At 46.1% G+C, this 24,273-nt stretch overlaps 1 protein-coding gene across 2 annotated transcripts in view; it reads left to right on the plus strand.

Annotated features, from left to right (window-relative positions):
- UBAP2 (ubiquitin associated protein 2) overlaps positions 1-23,704 on the plus strand; it is a 77,307-nt gene extending 53,603 nt beyond the window's left edge. Inside the window, exons 19-28 of one of the 2 annotated variants that reach the window (XM_033164538.1) lie at positions 286-484; positions 3,610-3,701; positions 5,412-5,462; positions 15,639-15,717; positions 16,261-16,475; positions 19,000-19,099; positions 19,830-19,937; positions 21,233-21,300; positions 23,103-23,294; positions 23,574-23,704. In XM_033164538.1, coding sequence (XP_033020429.1) covers positions 286-484; positions 3,610-3,701; positions 5,412-5,462; positions 15,639-15,717; positions 16,261-16,475; positions 19,000-19,099; positions 19,830-19,937; positions 21,233-21,300; positions 23,103-23,294; positions 23,574-23,669 — 1,200 coding nt within the window. In that variant the 3' untranslated portion in view covers positions 23,670-23,704. The remainder of the gene's footprint in view (positions 1-285; positions 485-3,609; positions 3,702-5,411; positions 5,463-15,638; positions 15,718-16,260; positions 16,476-18,999; positions 19,100-19,829; positions 19,938-21,232; positions 21,301-23,102; positions 23,295-23,573) is intronic. The other variant, XM_033164539.1, reaches the window with a different exon arrangement.
- The last annotated feature ends 569 nt before the right edge of the window (positions 23,705-24,273 follow it).

Raw genomic sequence — 24,273 nt, forward strand, 5'->3', positions numbered from 1 at the left:
CTGCCCTGTGATATAGGGTGGTATAGAAATTTAAGTTAATAATAATAATAATAATAATAATAATAATAATAATAATAATAATAATAATAATAATAATAAATCTATTGGGAGAATATACTATAGAACTTTAAGAATGATTTTCGGGTGGCAGTACAAGACCCTCCTCTCCAGCTTCCCATGCTGCTTGCTTACAAAAGTTTAGCATTTTTTCCCCCAGCCTGCCAGCCCCCTTTGCTTGCTCTTTAACCCCCTTTCTTTGTGTGTGCGTTTGTCTTTCCTTTCCAGCACACTAGTGTTGAGAACTCCACTGCGCTCCAGCCTTCTGCTGCGCTCCAGCCTTCCACCACCTTTTCCGTTGCTTCAACCTTGGCCACCAGCTCTTCGGTCTCCAGCATGGCCAACTCTACCAACAGCCTTGGCCTGAATGTGACCAGTGTCTCTCTGCCGGCTCCCACCACGCGGGCAGCTCCCTTAGTGTCTTCAGGTTCGCAATATTAACAGATCGTGTGGATATAGCGAGAGAGGACGTTGGTCTGCCTGTTGAGCACCTCTTGTCCAGCTATAAAAACTGTGTTGAGAAATTCTATGCCTTTTCTAAAAGACTTCGCCTTTGCAGCATGCTTTGCACAGTGGCCTGTAAAATAAAAGTTGCCTGCCTTTTTAACGCGTGGGAATATTTGATGGGGGAAACCTCTACCAAGCATTTAACTTGCTACCTTGTCTATATATATCTCCCTCCCCCCAACCCCAACCCCAATTGTAAGAAAAAACAGAAAAGTGTCAGTGTGTCCCCTCTTCTTCAACCTTACCAAAAACATTTCCAATTTTTTGAAAATTTTAATAATGGAAAGCGAAATGTGTAAATTTTTGTGGGTATGATTTTCACAATTCTTTTAACAGAAGTTCCCCTGATCTACACTCCCCACCCCGGCCTTTTTGTCTAGCCAAGTAGGTTCTGTTTGTGTTCCTGCTGGCTCTGTTCCCTGTGAGTGCATAGAACAGGAATGGAACGCTGGGTGGGTGCATTGGCAAAAGAGGCAAAGAAGTACCTCCTCACCAATCCTAGGGGATCTTAATGGTCTCTTGTGCTAAGTCTTACAGGGAGAGAGGGTACAGCTTGTTTATGAGGCGCATGCATTGCCTCCCGAAGATTCATCATCTTTCCTGGCATTTCCCATTGATGTATCTTGAGTGACAGTGCTGGGGAAGACCTTCCTATCCTCCAAGACATTGGAAAGCTGCTTTCAGTCAGAGGAGACAGCTGTGGACTGACTGTACAGCTAACCACCCTGGCCTTGGAAGTAAGACACTCTGGATTACTTCTAAGCAGGCATGGTTAGGATTGTGCCAATAGCCCTTAAATTCTTGGATTGTAAGGAGTCAGATCTGCATATCAAGAAGTCGCAATTGAATGTTTCCACAAGGAATGGGAAACACAATAAATTATCAAGGGAGCTGGCAGTTAGCTTGATCATTGATTCAATCTTTATTATTTAGCAGTGGGAAACCTGTGGCCCTCCAGGTGTTAGAAAAGCATGGAATTGTAGAATTGGAAGGGGCCTGACAGTCATCTACCCCAACCCCCTGCAATGTGGGAATCTTTCATCCAATGCGGGGATCAAGCCCACAGGCCTGGGGTTAAGAGTCTCATGGTATACTGACTGTTGTGGATTATAACACACTCCAGCCCTGACTCTTGGCCTTGTTGGCTGGGCCTCATGGAGGTTGTAGTCCCAACAACATCTGGAACGTCACAGGTTTCCCATCCCTGGTTTAGATGCAGACAGTTGTAGGCTTGGCTTAAATTTACACCCTGCCCTGTCACTTAAAACACTTGGCAGATCATATTTACCAACACTTCGTTGTTGTTGTTTAAATGAAACAGTTTAAGGAATATTGAATTACCTTGCAGCTACCCTCAGGTATTAAACACTTTCCCAGATAGGACTTGTATCACTTCCAGAAAATTATGAGTTCTGCACTTTTCTGACTGGGCCCCCTCCTGCTTATACTGTCTACGATAAGAGCCCTTTTTTCTGTCCTTACAGTTAGCTCTCCCGACCCCTTCAGGACAGAGTTGCAGAGTGCTGGAAAATGCAATGGAATGTGGAAAATAAATTAAGACCTTCCAAATTGGAATGTTCTCAGTTGGGCCATTCCAAACTCTGGCAAGAGTTTAGCCAATCTATATTTGGAGACATTTTGTGGCCAAGGTCAATGTAGGTAGACTTTACTATGTCAAAAGGAATAGAAAATGGTTGTGAGAGTCTACCTTAAGATTCTAGCATCCTTTTGCCTGAGCTGTTGTCCCTTCCTGAGCATAAACATGCTCTCAGTGGAGACTGTGCTCTATCAATGTGATATTGAACTGATATTTCCTAGCTAAGTTTAATAGAACATGTAAGGGTGCATCTCTTACCAGTTTAAACAATGGTCTGCTTTGCACATTATGCTCAGCCAAACCATGGCTTCGTGGGAGCATGTGGGTTCCCAGAGAGGAGATTACAGCCACAATGTTCCTGCTGGTTCTAGTGCATCACTACACTGAGCAAAGCTTTGGTTTGGCTTAATGTACTGTATTGTGCAAACTCAGCCTGGTGGTTTAGCTTTCCTGGAGAACCTGAGTTGTAACTCGTAGGACAAACCTTGATTACAGCTCATGGTTAGTCTGGAGGGAGCTTAGCTCACAAGCTCAGGGAACAGACAAGAGAGCTTGTTGTTTCTCCCCACCAAGGAAGTGTAAAAAGCTGGCTAGCAAAGAAAACTGCTTCTTAATAACTTTTCTTGTCGTGCCTGCTGGTCTCAGAATTAAACTACTGCACAGTATAGAATTGCAGTTGCAGAGAGTTTACCTCCTCGGACAAAGACAAGAAGTTGAGGACATGGGACCAGGGAAGGGTTAACTTACAGAATGGGGAGGAAATGAGACTGCTGCAGTCCAAGAGAAGGCACCAATGGGAAGATGGAAGAGGCAGAAGAACTGGGGTAGGGGTATGGGAATAAGGTGGAGGCAGCAGCCTGAAGGAGCCCCTTCCTGGAACCCTGAAGAAGCTGCTGCCTGAAGTGTAGGCAAAGCTGAGCAAGACGGACCATTGCCAGATTCCTATGACAAGCGGTGACTGAAGCTTGTCAAAGGGTGCCTCCAGACTGTCAGCATTTTGCTGGAGAGATTCGGGCGCCGGCTGGAACATTAGGTTTGCTCATTTAAAGTGGATTGAAGTGCTCTACTTTCCTAGCACAACAAACCCCCACAAAAAACCCCAAACACAACCTGGACTTTTTACTTTTTGGAAACGCATTGAAAAGTGTTGGTTAGATGAACGATAAACAGGAAGACGTGTAAACAGCCCGGAAGCAAATTGGGAGGAATGCAGAATGAATGCTGTTTTGACATAACTGTATAACCACCCCACCCTCAGATCAGAATAGTAAGAACTGGATATAAAGTTGCCTCCATGTAAGAAAATCAGGATGCATACTGAGTCGGAAGGAGCCCAAAGAGCATATTTCAGACCCCCGAAACTTGTGTCTCTTTTTCTTTTTCTTCCTTTTTTGTTGGTATTTTTATTTTATATATTATATATAAAAACATGTCTTTTGGTTCTGCAGGCAAAGCACCCCCCAACCTGCCCCAAGGTGTACCACCCTTGTTACATAACCAGTATATTGTTGGACCTGGAGGACTTCTGCCAGCCTACCCAGTAAGCGGTTTCCTTGTGCCTCCCGCAAATGAACTTGGCTTCCACCACCATGTTGCAGGCGTCTGGGGCAGTGTGTGTGTGTGTGTGTGTGTGTGTGTGTGTGTGTGTGTCTGTCCCAGCCAGATAGTGTAGAATGGGCTATCTGTGGACCACCGACTTGTTCCGTGGCTCAGTTCTAAAGATGATAATGAGAGTTGCACTGCTTGGGTTGCATGCACAGCTGGGCCCACCCTGAACCTGAAAGATAGCCCTTTTGCTAGCCTGGGACCTTCCAGATGTTTTGGATTGCAACTCCTGCCGTGCCCAGCCAGCAAGAGCCCTTATTCCTCTGACCCCTGGATTTCCATTGACTTTAACATCTAATTTGGGGTGTAGCAACAGTTTTTGAACTGTTTTGTTTCATAGAATCATAAGAGTTGGAAGGGATACTGAGGTTCATCGAGCCCCATCCCCTGCAATGCAGGAATCTCAACTAAAGCACCCATGACAGAGGGCCATCCAACCTTTGCTTAAAAGCCTCCAAGGAAGGGTGGCCATCTGTCAAGAATGCTTTAGTTTGAGATTCCTGCATTGCAGGGGGTTGGACTACATGATCCTTGCGGTCCCTTCCAAACCTACAACGCTATGAGTCCGTTCTGCTGTTGAACAGCTCTTACTGTCAGTTGTCCCCTAACAGTTGTCTCACAAAGTCATTCACAAGCATCTTAGAAGTTAATAGCTTTGCTTTCAAGCCATAGGCTTGGAACTGGTGTTGGGAGGAAGGCGGGATTCTTGGTTTCACTATACTGTAGACTCTTTCTTTCTTTAGACAGCCACAAGTTAAAAGTCCAATACAAGAATTGATTGGAGGGCGAGGTGGGGGGGGGGCAGGAAGTGAGGAAAATTGCAGGTTTATTCAGAATGCATTGTCTGGTCCTGCTGTACGTGCATTTTTTGTCCCTTAGATCAGTGTTCCCCAACCTTGGGCCTCCAGCTGTTTTTGGACTACAGCTCCCATCATCCCTAGCTAGCAAGGCCAGTGGTCAGGGATGATGGGAGTTGTAGGCCAAAAACAGCTGGAGGCCCAAGGTTGGGGAACAATGCCTTATAGAGTTAACTGCAGCAAAGCTTAAGAGGGCCTTAAGACAGGGCTAGAAAACCAGTCTGATGCTACTGGACTAACACTCCACCATCCTGCCCCCCCCCCCAATCCTGACCATTGCCCATGCTGGCTGGAGCTGATGGGAGTTCTCTAGATGTTGATGGACTCCACATTCCCCATTTCAAAGCAATATTCTCTCCGCCTGAGAACCCCTCCCCCCGATCTACAACAGAAATACAACCATCCTGACCTACCTTGCTGGGTTGATGTATGCGTTATAAGAAGGCTGTGTGGATGGGCTCTATAAATGCTAAGCACTTGAGAATGTGATGCTGCTGCTGCTGAATACCACGAATGACATTTTCATTTAGCCAAAAGCACCAGGCTACTGTGCTTCACAGGGTAGTGCAATAAGCAAACTATCCTTCAAAAGTGCAGCAGTTCCTCCAAAAGATGCTGTTCATTTGGAGGCTGGCATTTGACCTGGTGGTTTTAAAATGCTGCTTGCTTTATGAGCCTGGATTGAGAATTTGCCAATCTAAGTGGTTCCTTGGGAGTGCTGCCTTACAACTTCTTTCTGTATTTTCTCCCTCTTCCTCCTCCTCCTCCTCCTCCTCTCTGTCTTCAAGCAGATTTATGGTTATGATGATCTCCAAATGCTGCAATCCAGGCTGCCTGTGGTAAGTAGAATTTCCTGTGTTGTTGGTTTTACAAGCTGTAACTGAGCTAGTATCATATTTTATTTTATTTTTTAGGTTTACACCGGTCATAGAGTAGTGGAATGTTCATGGGCTCCGAGGTGTATTCTGTCTGCCGTGATGTGTTCATTTGCTCTGCAACTGCCTGTCTGTTTCCTTCCTTCCTTGTTTTAAACAAATTGCCCCTCTGTGACGCGCCTGCTTTTGGAGACCTGTGTATCCTGTTGGATTCCATTATGCTCTACAGCAGCCTTCAACAACCTGCTTCCCTCCAGAGATTTTGGACTAAATCTCCCATTGTCCCTGACCATTGCCCTTGCTGGCTGGAGCTGATGGGAGTTGTAGACCAAATACCTGAAGGGGCTGGGTTGGAGAAGTCTGCTAAGTGTTGCTGTGGGAAAAGGAGGGTTAATCCAGCACGGGATTTTGTTGACATGCTCGTGCTGCAACATTATATGGTATCTTGTGGCATGACCAGCCTCCTGGTGAGAGCCAGCATGGTGTAGTGGTTAAGAGCGGTAGACTCGTAATCTGGGGAACCGGGTTCGTGTCCCGTTTCTTTGGTAAGTTCTGTGAGGTGGCTTGTAGCTTCCTTAATTTGTCTCTGCGAATGTTTCACAAATATTAACGTCAATGGGTCTCCTCTGAGTAGGCACCCTCTACAGGGAGCCAGCGTGGTGTAGTGGTTAAGAGCGGTAGACTCGTAATCTGGGGAACCGGGTTCGCGTCTCCGCTCTTCCACATGCAGCTGCTGGGTGACCTTGGGCTAGTCACACTTCTCTGAAGTCTCTCAGCCCCACTCACCTCACAGAGTGTTTGTTGTGGGGGAGGAAGGGAAAGGAGAATGTTAGCCGCTTTGAGACTCCTTCGGGTAGTGATAAAGCGGGATATCAAATCCAAACTCTTCTTCCTGGGAAGAGACCGTGATGCTCCCTGTTTTGAAGAAGCCTTTTTTGTCTCTGCACTGGGCAGGGGTTAAGCAACTCCCAAGGGTGGTGCTCAGATGGGGTGCTGGAGGTGTAAATGACTATCAGACTTTGAAAAGCTGATATCAGCAGATCAAGTTCATCAATTTTCTTGAATTAATGAGAGTTTTAATTGGATTTTGAGTAAATGTGCAATAAATTGTTGCTGCTTTGAATTTTATTGTGTTGTTATCTTCCATGGGTCATGGAAACTGCTTTTCTGAATCATGCTTTTTAGGGGCTGGGTGGGCCGAATTTTTGGGGGGTAACTGCAGCTGTTCTAGAACTGCATCAGCTGAGATTCATGCCAAGGTTTGGAAAAAAGAATGGAGTAACCTTGGTGGGGCAATATTGGTCTTGAGAATGATGGGGGAGAGGGTCACTCCTGGTGGGGATTTTGTCATAAAGTGATCGTCGATCCCTTCTGACCTCGACAGATGGATAGATTTTCTTTCCTGGAGTTGAGGGCGCATGCTTCAACAGTCCTTCACAAGGTGGTATTGGTTGGCTGCTGCCGTGCTCTGAAATATTGGTTCACAAAGTTCTATCTTGTGCTCATCACTGTTTAATATCTTTGAGTAGCGAAAGGCTACAGCCAGCCAAATTGATTTTGTTGCCAGCAGACGCATGCCCAGCTCTCTTTACTATTTGCATCTGATCCAGGAGTAGCACTTGGTTTCTTTTGAATGAATGCTTGAATGTTCTTATGGGCTGGCTGAGGATCAGTAAAATGAATCCAGCCAGGACAAAGTGGTTGATGGCCAACAGGTATGGGAAATGCACCCTCGCCCTCAAAATGATGTTCATGGTTTGGGGGCGCTCCTGGGCACTGTTGTGCTATTTAATTCACCGTTGGTGGTAGAAGCCGGGAGTATCATTTACTAGCTTTGGTTGGAAAGAAAAGCTGTAATCAGGACCTTGTTGCTATTCTTGTTACCTGCCTAGTTAGATTACAGTATTGTAGCATCCTTAACCAGGTCTACCCGTGAAAATGGCGTGGAAACTTCTATGAATCCATAGTGTTAATTTTGCTTGCTGGTGTGTGAAAGAGAGACTTGCCCAAGTGCGTTGACTGCCTGTGAGTTTCAGGACACAGTCCAAGGAACCATGAAAGCACCTCGGATCCTACACACTTCCTGGAGCCCTTTCTCCCCAAGTGCCTTCCCCTGCACTCAAATAATTGAGAAAAGCCTGCTTGCTTCCTTCCTTCCTTGTGGTTAGACTGGAGAGGGTGCTTGAGTGCTGAGGGCGAGCCTGATAGATTATGCTCTGCATTGTATAACCCACCCCAAGGTTGGATTTTCCTGCTCCATATTTGTCTTCCAGCAAGTGAAGACATTTCGATTTGCAAATAAAATGATGCCAGGTTCTGTAATGTGTCAGTTCATGTGTTTGAGGCTGTCGGTTTTGTTAGTGTTTTATGGTGGTTGTGTTGTTTGCAGGTTTTTGCCCTATCAGTTTTTGTCCGTATTTTAAAAAGGACCACCTGATCTAAAACTTGTGTAGAAACCTGCCTGGAGCACTATAAAGTGGTACCTTGGTACTCAAACAACGTAGAACCCAAACACTGCAAACCTGGAAGTGCCATATTTTTCACTCCATAAGGCGCACCTGACCATAAGTTTTTAGAGGAGGAAAACAAGAAAAAAAATATTCTGCATCAAATGTTGCAATGAGCTGGTTATAAGGACCTGCAACTGTTTTGGATAACAAGGAGATGCAGGTAACCGAAGCTTATATACAGATGCTATCCCAGAATATACTGCTTCATAATGAAAGTGTCGGGTCCAGAGCAACTGACCACCACTACAAAGATTTTGAGAAAGAATGTAGTATTGCAAACAGGTAAGGATCAGTCCCACCACCAGTCCTTTTGGGCTGCTCATTCCTTCTCTGCAGCTGCTGCCAGCGGCAAAGGGGCAGGGGGGGGGAGTAGTCCCAAAGTAGCTTTCGGGCTGCTCGTGCCCCCCCTGCCCCTTTGCCGCTGGCAGCGACTGCGGAGGAGGAACGAGCAGCCCAAAAGCTGACGGGAGCCATGGCTCCAGCGGCAGAGGCATCCCTCCATTCGGGACTGCAGCGGCAGCCGAGGGATCCCGCTGCCGCCCAGTGCCTTCGCTCCATAAGACGCACAGACATTTCCCCTTCCCTTTCAGGAGGGAAAAAGTGCGCCTCATGGAGCGAAAAATACGTTAAGTGTTCTGGTTTGTGAACTTTTTTCGGTAGCTGAGCGTGCTCCGTTTTGAGTCTTACACTTCCGATCTGAGTGCCACATTTCTGTTTTGTTTTTTTGTTTTTTATAAGGAATTTATTAAATTTTCCAATAAAACAAACAATACAAAATACAATAAAACAACAACAAACAACCACATTTCTGTTTTGAGTATTACCCTGAGGTCTGTCTGTTTTTGATATTTATTTTGCGTTTTTGTGGCTCTTTTTTTTGTGTGTAACTGTGTGGAACCCAGTTCAGCTACTGGTTGGTTGATTGTGTGACTGCAGTACATTCTGTTTATTGCTTTCATTTTATGGATGATTGGTCTCGTTACAGAGTAAAATGCATGTTAAATTACTGTTTTAGGGGTTGTTTTTAAAAGTCTGGAACGGATTAATCCATTTTACATTACTTTCTATGGGAAAGCGCACCTCGGTTTTGGAATGGACTTCTGGAACAGATTAAGTTTGAGAACCAAGGTACCATTGTATAGCAGATTTTTATAAATAAATAACCTCATAAGTTAAGACATCTTTGTTGTGTTTTGGTCTAAGTAGTTTTAAGTGATTCAGAAGCTCTTTGTTTTATACATTTGTAAGTCACGTCAAGACTTTTTTTTTGTAGAAACTGAAGAAAGATGCAATAAAGAAACAAGTAAATACTTAAAATTGTTTTTATATAAAATTAAATAACAAAAATACATAAATCTGCGTCACATCAAATAAATAAATAAATATCACATATCAAGCTTCATAAAAAATAAAACACCTATTCAATACAAAGTCTGTACATTAAATATCATAAAGCCCTTTAGCTCTTCCCGTTTCTTTGGTAAGTTCTGTGAGGTGGCTTGTAGCTTCCTTAATTTGTCTCTGCGAATGTTTCACAAATATTCGCTGTCAGTTGGTCATTTCTCTGCTCCTCCGACAGTTCCTCGAGCGATATGGTCGCAGAGGTTTCCTACCTCCTCATTCTCTTTGTCAGTATGTCAACGTATGTGAGTCCTGCTTGGACCTCCTGTTGCAGGCTCTCCCAGCAGCAGGTGCTGCCTCCGTTCCCTCTGAGAAAAGTTCTGAGCCTTCGGAAATACTTCTTCAGCTCCAGCTTATTTCTCCATTCCTCTGACTTCCCCGGTGTAGTTTTTCTTCCTCCGAGGCAACTCTTGAGGACTTCGGTGTGCGAATGCACCATCTGGAGATACCTGCAATAAAAGAGTGGCAGAGTTTGAAGAGAGGGAGCAGGCACAAGTCTCTCTTTCTGCCGCCCCATCCTATCCCAACCATTACCACCTACTCCTGCATCATGGAGAGCAGAAACCCACCTCTCTCTGTGTGTGGCCTTCCAGACAGTCTGCAGTGAGTCACTGCTCAAGATGTTAAGGAACCCACGAAGAATTTCATAGATTGCTTCCGTGGCAGGTTGCGACTCGCGTATTTCTAGGATCTTTGTAGGAAAGTTGAACGCGGTCGTTTTCTTCAGGCACTCTGGAGAGAACTTTGTGCTCATCTCTCGCCACAGCTCCAGGCTCTGCAGATTAAACACTTTTTGCCGGTGTTTCAGAAAGTTGCAGTCCAGCGCTGAGACTTGAGCAAAAGAGAGAAGCAACAGACAAACGAGCCCCGCATGCACACGCATTTCGATTCTGCTGGGGCTCGCATAACTTATCGGCTTGTGATCCATTTTTGACTATGTGCTTTTCCTCCTGCATCTTCTATTTATCCTGCAGGGCAGCTTTCCTTTCATCATTTGGGTTTTCCAGGTTTCATTTTCACTTTCCACTTGCCTGTTCAGCCATGCAACTGAACCTCAGGAGCTGGACTGTGTTGGGTCCTTAAGGCAGTTTCCACCCCACCCCCCTCTGGTAACCCAGGATATAGTTTACATTATTTCCTACTCCCCACTCCTCAAATTTCAAGAAGACCCCAGGGCTACTTGTTTGCCTAATTTGTATACCAGATACACTCCTCAGAGCCACGGAGGCTGGCGTGTATGCCATCCCAGGCCACCCTACCCCCTGGAAAAAAAATCTGATTTGTGAACCTCTTTTTGAAAATGGGGGTCTCAAGACCCTCATTAGGTAGGTGTCTCCCAAAATCGCCTATAAAGCTGAAATTTGGTGTGCACAAAGTATGAAGGCTACTGGTTTACAAAGCATGCTGACTTATTTCTTTTAAATGTTTTAAAAACCGTTCCTTTTTATTGTTTTCTGGTTTGCCACCCTGCTCTTCTTTCGGCGTAAATGCAGGATAAAAATCAATCAAACAATCAAATAAATAAATAAATAAATGAAAGCATGTTTTTTTCCATGCAAGTCTTCAACCCCTGCATATCCGGAAATAATCATTAAAGGTTGTGTGGAGTTAAGGAAGGAGTGCCACCTCAATTCAAGCGATGCATTTAATAAAAGCAATTTAAACATTTACTAAAAAGATGTTATGAACAGCGTGCATTGATGTAATGCAAGCATTGGAGGGTTGGAGCTGCAGCTGCAAAAGGCATGGAGAAAAAGTGTGAGGCAGGTACGGTGTGGTGGAACTGAGTAAGGGAAAAGGGGAGGCGAGGGCAGGGCGGAGAATCTTGGCTGAACCAGAGGGAGAAAGGGGGGGGGAGAGAGAGAGAGACCCCGAGTGTGCAAATAAATCAGGAAGAGAGAGGGAAAGCTGCAAATTTGGGATGGAATTTCTGTGGTTTGGGTTGGTTGGTTTCTTTTGTTTTGTGGGGCGGAGGTGAGGCTTCTAAGCCTGTATATCAGATGTGGTTTGAGGGTGGTTATAAAATTGTCCAGGAAGAAAAGGAAAATGTTTTGTGAGTAGTTACTTTGTGGGGAGGGAGGGAGAGAGAGAGAGAGCGCAGTTGGTTCACAGTGTGGGAGAGGGACCTGAGGAAAATTCTGAGTCAAGGATGAGACCCCCTACCCTATTAAAAAGCATTATTCAGAGGAGCGGTTTGCATGGCCCACCAAGATAACAACACAATGAAATTCAAAACATTAACAATTAATAGCACTTTTTTCCTAACATCCAATTAAAGCTCAATAATTTAATTAATTCAGCCACATGGATGAACTTGATTCGGTGATATCAGCTTTTCAAAGTCTTGATAGTTATTTCAACCTCCAGCGCCCGCCTGCTGCACCTCCACCTTGGCTCACTTTGGGAACCACTGGACTGGACAAAAGAGCGTTGGTGCCTCTGTGGGAGTAGCTTGGAAACAGGGTGGGTTTTTGGGGGTGCTAAAGGAAGTGGGAAGGAAGTAGCCCCTGGAATGTATGGCTTAGTGGGAGCTGGGAGGTGGGGGGGGGGGAGAAGCAGGAATGTGGCAGGAAGGAGAAAGAATTTGAACTCTCCTGCCCTCACCTCTCAAACCTGACAGGCCTTTAGCTAGTATATCACAAAACCTTATTCCTTGGCCTTTGTATCCACCAGTCACTGAATATTTTGAACAACTCTTCACAGAGTTGGGCCTCTGCTCTGGCAACTCCCACCCCCCCTCCCCTGCCCCTCACCATTGCTTATCATTCTTGACTGGTTAGTGGCTCTCCAAGGTTATTACTATCCTGTTCCTTTTCAGCGAAGCCGCCAGGAGATGATCCTAGGACCTTGCGCATAAAAGGCACATGTGTCCATCTGCCTGCTGCTGCTCCCTCCCGGCCAGCGGCTCATTTGCGGCTGCTTCACCCCTTTTTTGCATCATACCTTTGCACAGCGTTCTACCCCTGCCTTCCTCCGCTGCCCATGAAGCCTGAATCCCACTTGCCATGCCTGGCGTATTTTGTTATGCAGCGTATACACATGGAAGCTGAAATAAACAGCATGCAAAGGGGTGCAAGAGGAGGCGGTTAGGGAGGAGGGGCTGCCAGGTTGCTGCAACATTGCCACAGGGGTGTCTAAAGATAATCTACTCCACCCCTTCCTTAATGCAGGATCCTTTACTCCTACATGTGTGTTGGGCACACACACACACAGACTTCCCCATGGATGAATCCATCTAACTCATGGGTAGGCAAACTAAGGCCCGGGGGCCGTATCCGGCCAAATCGCCTTCTAAATCCGGACCGCAGGCGGTCCAGGAATCAGCATGTTTTTACACGAGTAGAATGTGTCCTTTTATTTAAAATGCATCTCTGGGTTGTTTGTGGGGCATAAGAATTCCATTTGTTTTTTCAAAATATAGTCCGGCCCCCTACAAGGTCTGAGGGACAGTGGGCCGGCCCCCTGCTGAAAAAGTTTGCTGACACATGATCTAACTGCAAACAGAGAGAGACACAAAGGCGGCTAAGTGTCCCATGTATTCAGAGCCTTCGATGCTTAATCTCGGGGTCATGGGTTCAAGTCCCACACTGGGCAAAAGATTCCTGCATTGTAGGGGGTTGGACTAGATGACTCGGGGTCCCTTCCAACTCTATGATGACATTGGTGATGGTGACGCTCAAATATTTGGGTCGGCTTTCTTAAATGCGTAAGCCAGGTATCTTCTTACTTATTGTATGGGCAGTGAATAAAGCCAGGGTCGCTTGCAAGAAGCTGGAGACCAAGATAGTATCCCAGCCCTTGGTTGTCTCATGAGTCATTGAACGTGTTTACATCTATCGCCTTCCTCCTCTCAAGGGCTCAGGGCAGATAGGTCAAAGCCCAGCTACCCTGCTCTGGAAGTTACAAGAGACTGTGAACCCCAAATTGAGAAGAAGGGGGTGGTGAGGGCAGCCCATTCAGGTGCAGAAGAGGAACCAGAAATTGAAATTTTGGGTAGGAAGGATTAGTGCTCCCGGGCATTTTTGTAGCCGCCCTTGGGAGCATATTGCAATTGTCAGTTTCAGTTTGGAGAGCTCATGGGTACTTCCCCTTTTTTTAAAAAAAAATCCCCTCAAACATGATTGCATCATTTCAGTATCAATATGTAGGATTTAAACACAAACAGTGCAGGCATCTGGTTGACTTTTTGCACCAGCGGCATTTTTTTTTAAAAAAGAGTTTTTGTTGACTTTCGTTACCCGTTGCATCGTGTTGGGGTGACCTGCAAGAAACCAAAAAACCCAACCATGGTAAAACTACGAAAGTGGCAAATTTAGATGAGCCAGAAAGGAATGTTCTAATTGTTAAATAAATCCCGAAGTCGTCTTGTGACTTGTAGAAAAGTGCTAATGCCGGGTTCTTTCGGTTTACGTCCGGTCTTCTGAAATCTCTCTCCAGTCAAAGTGTGTGTTAAAGGAGCTGTATGCAAACAATTACGAAGCCGTTCTGTATTGCTGTGGGTTGAAGCTGTGTGTCCCCATCCTTACTTCCTTGGCTGTGAGCCATCCTTCTGTTTTGGAAACCAGAAAACGGCACGGGGAAATCCAGCTGAGATATCGAAAGTAATATTGGCTGGAATCAAAAATAGGCAGGGCTGCTCCAAATATGGGCACAGAAGGTGTGGGCTGAGCTGGGATGTATCGTTCCTCAAAGTGTTTTGCTGCTGCAGCCAGGGAGACAGAGGCATGGGGATTAAAAAAAATAAAAAAATAAAAATGGAGTTCATCTTCTTGCAATCTTTTTGGGTTGGAAATATCACTAACTGTCTAGGAAACATAACCCTTTAAGAGAAGTACCGGTAACAGAACTTGAAAGATGAATTATACAGGTGAAACTCGAAAAATTAGAATATCGTGGAAAAGTCCATTTATGTAGTTTAATATATGAGATAGACTCATGACATGCAAAGCGAGATATGTCAAGCCTTTGCTTGTTATAATTGTGATGATTATGGCATGCAGCTGATGAAGTTGAGATTGTTAATTTGGGGTTTTCATCAGCTGTATGCCATGATCATGACAATTATAACAAATAAAGGCTTGACAGATCTCGCTTTGCACGTCATGAGTTTATCTTAGTTTCACCTTTTAAGTTGAATTACTGAAAGAAATGAAACTTTCCATGATATTCTAATTTTTTCGAGTTTCACCTGTAAAAGGAGAGAAACAAGAAGTAGCAAATGAAAAGTATACCGGTGCCCGTGTGGCAATGTGCTAAAATTTAGGGGGGGGGTGGATGACAAATTCCCATATTAGAAGGATGAACGGTAACTGTCTGGGAGAGCTGGCGCCCGTGAGAAAATTAACCAATATTGTCAAAGTGGGAGAAGGCAAGGAATCTAATTATTTATTGAAAAGTGGAGCATTCTACCCCTGCCTTCCTCCGCTGCCCATGAAGCTTGAATCCCACTTGCCATGCCTGGCATATTGTGTTAATATGCAGCATTTACACATGGAAGCTGAAATAAAGAGCATGCAAAGGGGTTCAAGAGGAGGCGGTTAGGGAGGAGGGGGCTGCCAGGTTGATGATTTCCATATGCTAGTTATTCACAGAAAAACAACCCTGTACAATATTATGCATACACATATTTATGTCTGAATAAAAAAATTCCTTCCAGTAGCACCTTAGAGACCAACTAAGTTTGTTCTTGGTATGAGCTTTCGTGTGCATGCACACTTCTTCAGATACACACAAAAACTCATAGGAAGAACAAACTTAGTTGGTCTCTAAGGTGCTACTGGAAGGAATTGCTTTATTTTGTTTTGACTATGGCAGACCAACACGGCTACCTACCTGTAACTGAACATATATTTGTCTGTCTGTGCATATAGATAGGTATAGATCATTTTGTATAATGTATAGCATAGTACTGTATATTACATTTTCTCTGCGGCCTGGAATAGCCTACAAGACTTCTATGAATCTTTCCAATAAGTGTGCTGCTGTTCTTGTTTCTTAACCCTTGGTTGGTGCATTGTTTGTGCTTTGGTGGAAAAGACACTTTGGTCGTGGTCAAAGAAATGACTGCTTAGCCCCACGTGGGGCAAGATGCACGTTAAGGACAATTGTTTATTTTCCTTGCAAAGTGCTCCGCCTTTGCTGGCTGGTGACCCTGAACAAAAGGCTGTGCAGAGACCCTGGATGGCTTTCACTATGAATCTAAACAGTCCTGGTGTTGGTTTCTCTTCAGGATTACTATGGAATTACATTCCCTGCTCCAGCAACCTTAACGGGCAGAGAGGGGAGCCTTGCTAACAACCCTTACTCAGGTGAGTCTGCATCCCAAAATGTTGCCTGTGCCAAGTGAAGAAGGTGAGGCTTTGCTCATTGTGGCTGCCAGGTTTGCTGGATCCATCTTTTAGGAATAAAAGTATGTCTGCACCTGCAGAATTCATGCTGCCAGTCCTATGACTTAATATGGACATTTATTTTCACAGGGGTGGGGAGGGACATGCTTGTGAGCTTGGTGGGAAGCATTTCTTTACTAATTATTTTATTTATTAAACATATATGCCGCTCTTCATCAAAAGATCTCAGGGCAGATTCACAGCATCTTTCTGGCCAGTGTTAGGAAGGCAAGCGGTAGATCTTTGGGCCTGATCCTGCTTGGCTGCAGCACTAAGATGAATTGAGGGTTGTGTATAAGATGTGTACACTTAACAAAACTCACCTGTACTATAAATGCAATTTAGTGTTGCTAAATTATGGAAGATTGGGCTTCACCCCTCTATAAGGGCCTCTAGGTCTGCCTAGATCCTTGAGTTTAGACAGCCACCTGATCTCCCAATGGGGCTTTTTTTTCCCCTCCCCAGGTGATGTAACAAAATTTGGTCGGGGAGATGCTGCCTCGCCTGCCCCGGCCACCACTCTTGCCCAGGCTCAGCAGAACCAGGCGCAGACTCACCACACGGCTCAGCAGCCCTTCCTCAACCCCGCGCTGCCACCCGGGTACAGCTACACTGGGTTGCCCTATTATGCCGGTGTGCCAGGAGTCCCCAGCGCATTCCAGTATGGGCCCACGATGTTTGTAAGTCACAGGGGGGGTCGGAAGCGGTTGCGCCTCAGCATTGGCTTGGATTCCTCTGAAATGGTGCCTTGGAGATTCTTGGGGATTCCATAGGGTGGGTGAACAGACTTTGCAGAGCAAAGAGGGATTTCGTCAGGGTGTGTGGGTTGTGGGTGTACAAAACCACACCCTGTCTTGCCAAATGCAAGATGGTTCATTTGAAAATTAGATTCAGAATCAATACAAACGCAAGTGGTTGAGAAGATTACAGATTTTATTCCATATAGCAAGCAGTATATACATTACCAAGCAAGCACTTCAATCGGCCACTGGGAAGCCCTGTCAGAAGTGGTGAAGTGACCCCCAGGTAGTATTGATGCATAGCACTGTGGCCACAGTCTATGTGGAGCTCCCGGCTGGCATGCTAAGAAACTAGGCATTTTATAGACCTGTGCCCTGTTGGACTAACACAGGCTCGACCAGTTTCATCAACACATCAAGGGCCTTTTCACAAAGGATATTGAAAGCAATAAAACACAATAACCAGAGTCAGGAAGGAATAACCAGAGACGGAAGAGCTGACCGTGCCAGATCACTATCTCCTCGAAGTACAGTAATCTTCCACAATGATTATCCCATACACACCCTCTGTGGCAGTGTGATTTGAGAGTCACCACATTGGGCTGTGTGACAATTCACCCCATAAAGTTTTCTCCCGGGAAAGCTCTGTGGATGGGATGACCTCGTGTTTGGCATGCAAGGATTCACATCCTCCCCTGGTCAAAGAAGTCCTGTCTATGTCTGTGGTCTCCTGGAGCTCTTTGGTCTGTGGTCACCTTTGGGTGAGGCATGTGCTGCTGTCTCATTCCTGCATTGCAGTTTTGGACCAGATGACCCTTGGGGTCCCTTCCAACTCTTATGATTTTGTGACCCTGTGATTCCTGATTGCCTAGATTTGTGAGGGAGTGTCCCTGCCAAGAGGGGTGACATGCCATGGCTTGCAAAAAGGCATTGCCATCTGTGCTGTGAGAGCCCAAGCATGTGTATTTTAGCCAGAAAAGTGGGGCGGTTGGTCAGCTTTTTCAAGCCTGGGAATTGTCTCGCACCTCAGACTGAAGCATGAAATTCACTTTAGGATATTTTGAGGTGGGTTTTTTTTTTTACTGTACACCTTCCTCTTTCTCGCCTTCTTCCTCACCCCCCCAAAAAAACCCAATTTCTAAACAGCAGCAATTGAAATGGTGTTCTTGCCACTGGCATAAGCAGCTGTAATTCATGGTGCAGCTTCAGAGCCTGCCATTTGAAGACGAGAATGTCAGGAGGTGGGACAGTATGTCACAGGACTGTTTTTGTAGAAGACAGAACTCAGGAAGTGCTGGATGAGCATGCCTGAGGAGGTCTAGAATGAGCTTAGAAGCGAGTGGGGAGGCCCCGAAATGCCTGCGAAGAACACTTGAAGTTTGAATTCTGTAGAATTTAATGGAATTCAAATTGTAATACGATAAAATGCAATATAAGAAACAAAAGAAGCAATGAAAATACAATTCAAAATCATGATGAATTTAGCAGAGCATATTACAGTTCCTAAACAGGCAGAAAAATCGTTAAGTGGTCCTTGGGTCGGTGGGAGATTGGGAACCAGTAGACTGGAAATAAGCAAATGAATTACGGACTCGGGAAAGAACTGAGTTTTGCTGCTGCAGAAAAATAAAGCACCAGTTCAGGAAAGAGAGCTCCTGCACAGACTCTTTAATTTTAGGGATTTGTCAGGGCACAGGTTAAGAAAAGCACACCTGCCCAGGTGCATAAAATGCCACGTCAGTTTTATTTGCAGTGGATGCTCAGTTCACACGGGAAGGCAGAACAGAAGGTGGGAATAATAACTTTTGCTGGATGTTACTGGGTCCAGGAGGAAAAAAAGGATGGATCTTGCAGAATCTCCAAGAAACTCTTGATTTTAATTCTTAGGGTTTACGTGGGGAGACATCAAGCTCCATGCTACCACCATGATAATGGTTCACACCGTTTATCAGGACAAATATATTTCCGAGTCAGATCCAGAAAGATTTGTGGACCCACCTTGTGTGTTCTTTCCCTTTTGCAAAATTGGTTAGCAAAGCTCATTGGTGATACTTCATAGAATCATTGAGTTGTAGCGTTGGAAAGGACCCCAAGGTTCCTCTAGTCCAATCCGTTGGGATGCAGGGATCTCAGCTAGAGCATGACAGATGGCCATTTAACCTCTGCTTTGAAACCTCTAAGGAAGGGGAGTCCACAACCTCCCAAGGGAGACCATTCCACAGTTGAACAGCTCTTACCTGTGCTGCTCCATAGCTCAGTGCCCTTGAGGTATAGCTGGGAGCTGCTGGCTGGGCACTTGGTCTCCTCCCATGTATTCTCTGCTTTCCTGCCTGGGTTGGGCTCTCCCGCTCCCTGTTCCTTAGCACAGTCCCTGAAAATAGAGTTGCTTCTTTGAAATGCCCACCAGGTGGCAGTCTAGGCTTCCAGCTGCCGCCACCTGACTCCTTTATCTGCCTTCTTCCAGGTCCCGCCAGCGTCGGCCAAGCAGCATAGTGTCAGCTTAAACACGGCCACGACACCCTTCCAGCAGGCGACAGGCTACGGTCAGCACAGCTACGGAGCAGGTAACAGGGGAGCACGTGCTGTCAGTTCTGTAGAATATGCAGAGTGGGCGCAAAACAGCAACTGATGCCGGACCTGCTGTCTCTTTTTAATGCTGCTTCTTTTAGTTATGGGGAGAGGACCCCCCGCCCCCCGGAATGAGATGCTGCTGCTCCCACCCACCCCTTCTGGGATGCAGGATTTTGGAGACTTCTATAAAAATTCCATGAAGTTGGTGGGCAGGAGCCCCGCAAGAGTTTGTTGTGATACCCTGTTGCACTTGAAAGTATAGGGTGGGGTGAAGGGAGGCAGGAGGCTTCCACGGAACCAGAGTTGCTTATTTAAGCATTTGGAGGGACTGCTCCTTTATTTTTCCGGCTTAGAAATGCTTGGCTCCAAGTCCCTCACAGTTCCCCGTAACCCAGTATCTTCCAGATATTTTGAACTTCAACTCCCATCCTCCCTGACTGTTGGCTGCACCAGATGGGAGTTGTAGTTCCAAGCCATCGGAGGATGCCGGAGACGTGTGGTGTGAGTGGGGCGGTCACCTCTGCTCGTGGGAAGCCTTTTGAGACCAAGACCACAGTTCCATACAAAGCCAGCGGTAGCGTCCTGGGCTTAAGAGGCAGAGTTAAGGCTTGGCTGATCTCAGAGCCATGAAAGCAACCCCTGCACAAGATGCAATTGTACTTTAGGCACAGATGTGGTCCTGCCAGGAATCACGACATCCCGCTTCTTGTGTTTTTCCTCCAGGCTACGATGACCTGACGCAGGGGACAGCAGCTGGAGATTACAGCAAAGGGGGATACGCTGGGTCGGCGCAAGCACAAAACAAATCCTCTGGCAGTGGACCAGGAAAAGGTAAATGTGGCCGTTGGTGCAGGTGCCTTCTCTCCTTCTGTTGCATCAAGAGACCCAGAGCAGGGATTTTTATGAACATTACTTAACATTCCATCAGGCTCCCCCTTCAGCTGTCATCTGCAGCAGCCACCGTTCCATCAAGCTGCAGAGGGAGGGAGGATTGCAGAGCCTTTTAATCGGCTCTATTGAAAAACTAGCATCTTTTGGCTTCACCTCTCACTGAAATTTAGATGCAGGTGGGTAGCTGTGTTGGTCTGCCATAGTCGAAACAAAATAGAAAATTCTTTCCAGTAGCACCTTAGAGACCAACTGAGTTTGTTCTTGGTATGAGCTTTCGTGTGCATGCACACTTCTTTTCCCCCCTCTGCAACTATGTTGAAGAAGTGTGCATGCACACGAAAGCTCATACCAAGAACAAACTCAGTTGGTCTCTAAGGTGCTACTGGAAAGAATTTTCTATTTTGTTTTGAAATTTAGATGGTCGGCCACTGGGGGAAGCCCTTTGAATGACTTTGAGAGTGCCTTACAGTTTTTGAAATAATTATATGTAGGCATTGTTTTGTAGTTCCCATTCAGAGAGCTTTCTCCAGTTCCTTCCAGGCTGAAGAGATGCACTTTATCTTTTCTCAACTAAACAAGATTGAACAAACCTCAGCATGCCTGGCCAGAGAAAAGGATTGAGGAAGACAACCTCCCCCCTGCAGGCAGGACGTGGGAACTGAATGGCCATTGTGTGCTGAGACACATTTTATTATGTGCATGGCCACTGATGTTTTATTTTACCCTCCTCTCCTCCTGCAGAAGACACAAATATGCATATGGCAGGACACATGCAACCTTTATGCAAAACTGTGTCCGCCTTTGCCAGTGGTTTGGAGGGCTCAGTCCACGTGCAGATTCTCTTCTCCCCTCTACTCATGGAACAAGTCTTGCCACCCATCTTGGAAGTTGCATTTTGCTGCCACAGCTAGCAGTTCCATGAGTCTGTCAAGCTGCAATTAAAATATATGTTGAAAGAGCAGCAGATCCTTCTGGGGTTTGGCAGGAACCGAGCTCAGTGCTCCAAAGAAGGGTGAATATCACCAGAGATGGTTTTTGGGCAGTACAAACAGTGCGGCGACTGCAGGGGGTGCCACAACTGTGCTGTAGAACGGAGCGTGTGTGCGAATTTTCGCATTGCCCAGGGCACCCCTGATGCTTGAGAGCCCAAAGTCCGCCACTGACATCAGCCATGAGTCTTGAGAGATCTCGTTGCCTTTGACAGTTTTGACAGCTCATTGTTCTCTCTTTTCCAGGTGTTTCTGTGACCTCAAGTAACACAGGTGTGCCTGATATTAGTGGTTCAGTCTACAATAAGACTCAGGTGAGGAGCTGCCATGTGTCTGGCCACTTTTGTGCCTGGAGTTCTGCTTCTTTTGACTCTCCCAGCTGTTGGCAGTTTGACATCCCCGTTGGTGGCACATCTTTTGGCTCTCTTAAGTGCTTCGGCACTGAGACTTTGCTCTCTTGAAAACATCTTGGGCTCTTTCTGGGCAGCTCATCTGCCCACCCCACCCCCAGACAAAAACACTGATCCCACAGTTACACCCCTGCCCATGTTTCTGCGCTCCACGCACATGGAATCTGGCAACTCTTGAGGCCCCCTTTCAAGCCCCATGTGCAATGAAATGACTGTGCATATACACAATCCTACAGAAGTAAAGCAGCAGCAGCAGCAGCGGGGTACAATTCAGCATAAAACCACGAGCAATGACTGGAGTTACATGCCTAAATTGGACAAATAAAAATGTCATCACCAGGCACAGAAACAACATCAAAGGGGAGGCCTCCGTCCAGACCAAGTGCCATTGCTTTGAATGTTGCTGCAGCCCAGAGGTGGTTAACCTTTTTTTGGGACTGATGGCTGCATGCTCCCTTGGCCAGCCTGATCTCTGCATGCGCCTCCTCCACAAGGTCCCAACGTGGGAAAGGTGCCTTCATTGCAAAAACAGGCTTTTGGCTAATTAAACAATATACAGTGGTGCCCCGCTAGACAAATGCCTTGCTAGACGAAAAACTCACTAGACGAATGCATTCGTCTAGCGGAAGGCTGCCCCGCTAGACGAAAAAGTCTATGGGGCTGCCTCGCAAGACGAAAATTTTTCGTCTTTTTTTTCCCCGTTTTGCGGAGCGCGGCTGCCATTGCCGCTCCGCAAGACGAAAAACCCGCTAGACGAAAATTTTCGCAGAACGAATAATTTTCGTCTAGCGGGGCACCACTGTATGGCTTTTTAAACTGTGTACGGGGAGGGTATTGTTTTCATTTGTTACTATGTTATGTATTTTGATATTAAAAACTGCCCTGTGATTCTTGGATGAAGGATATACAGGTGAAACTCGAAAAATTAGAATATTGTGGAAAGGTTCATTTCTTTCAGTAATTCAACTTAAAAGGTGAAACTAATATATGAGAGAGACTCATGACATGCAAAGCGAGATATGTCAAGCCTTTATTTGTTATAATTGTGATGATTGTGGTGTACAGCTGATGAAAACCCCAAATTACCAATTTCAACTTGGGGGTTCTCATCAGCTGTACGCCATAATCACCTCAATTATAACAAATAAAGGCTTGACATATCTCACTTTGCATGTCATGAGTCTATCTCATATATTAAACTTCAATAGCTAATGAAAACAATTGCTTACTTACATAAATGGACTTTTCAACGATATTCTAATTTTTTGAGTTTCACTTATAGTATAGAGATTTAATTATTCTCTTTTTTAAAAATCTCCAATGGGGGTGGGGGTAGGGGAAGAGGCATTATTACTCACACTGCTCATAAAATGATTGACCTGGTAATTGTGGAGGGGGCAGTGTACAGCGCCTTTTTTTTTGTTTGTTTGTTTATTTCCGCACTGGCTCGCAGCATACATGATCTGGTTTTCCCCATAGGAGCCTTTTCAGTCCCTGAAGTTACCTGGGATTGCCCCCCCCCCAGGTGTATGTGCCCCAAACTGAGCCTTGCCAGTGGAACATTTCTGGAGCCGAGCCCTGGTTGTTCTAAACCCTTCAAATCAAAACTCTGGTTGCATATAATACTGGTTCTGTAATAATGGTTCGGAGAGAGTTCCCTTTCTGTGTGTCGAAGTGTCTTTTCTTTTTTTCCTCTTATTGTGCAGACTTTTGACAAGCAGGTATTCCATGCCGGCACTCCGCCCCCCTTCAGCCTGCCGTCGGCCCTGGGCTCTGCAGGGCCCCTGAACCCTGGCGCTGCCCCCGGCTACGCTCCGGCTCCCTTCCTGCACATCTTGCCTGCTCACCAGCAGCCTCATTCCCAGATGCTGCACCACCACCTTCAGCAGGACGGGCAGGTGAGTTCCCCTGTGGGGGGTGGGGGCAGAAATGCAGTCACATCGCCCTGAGAAGATAAGCGCAAGATTGGGGAAATACTTTGCAGCAGATTAATTGGGGGGGGGGAGAGAGAGAGAGAGAGAGAGTGAGAGAGAGAGAAAAGGAGGAAGTCCCGTTGCACGAGCGGAACCCTGTTTGCCCAGCGCTGAGTGCAGCTCCGAGGGATGACAGGGAAAAGGTGGTCAAACCCAGAGCCCCCTCTGACCTGCCCCACCTCCCCTCCCCTTCTCTCTTTCCAGGGTGCATCTGGTCAACGCAATCCACCAAGCACCCTGCAGCAGAAGTCTCAGGCTACCAAAACCGCCTATGGAACGTCTCCATACTGGACAAATTAACCCAACACAGGAGGAGGAGGGGAGGAGGGAGGGAGGGAGGGAGGGAAGTCGGCAAGTAGCAGCTGCCCTCCCCACTTCTCGGACTCCCACACCTGCCAGGAGACAATCCGCTAGGAAGGGGGGTGGGCTTGAGACAAGGCAGGGCAGATCCAACCCCCTCTCCTTGTGCGCGCGACTCCTTACCTGCTTCCTTTATGATTTGCTGTTGTATGTAATATATTTATGTATGTATTTGTAAATGTAATAGAGCCTAATGGTGGTTTCTGCATTTTTTGAAGCCTGTTTATTTCCTTCCTTGGAGGTAGCTTGGACACGACACTTACCCCTTTCTCTGAATTTTTTGTATTTTTCTGAGGATTTTTTACATTTTCAAAGGACACAGTGTGCCATTTTCTTTCCTTTTTTCCATTTTGGACCCAGAGGCTTGATTCAGAAACAGGTCTTAGCTCAGGTGAGTTCGTCAGACTCACAGGAAGAACCAGGTGCTGGGTTTTGTCTCCTCCTAGCTTCGTACCTGACATCTTGCTCTCTGAAGATTACAAGGAGCCGCCCTCCTCCCCTTCCTGCCAGCACAAGGATTTAACATTCATGAGAAGTCCCATTG

The sequence above is a fragment of the Lacerta agilis genome, chromosome 11 (genome assembly GCF_009819535.1).
Source record: "Lacerta agilis isolate rLacAgi1 chromosome 11, rLacAgi1.pri, whole genome shotgun sequence".
Lineage (NCBI taxonomy): Eukaryota > Metazoa > Chordata > Lepidosauria > Squamata > Lacertidae > Lacerta > Lacerta agilis.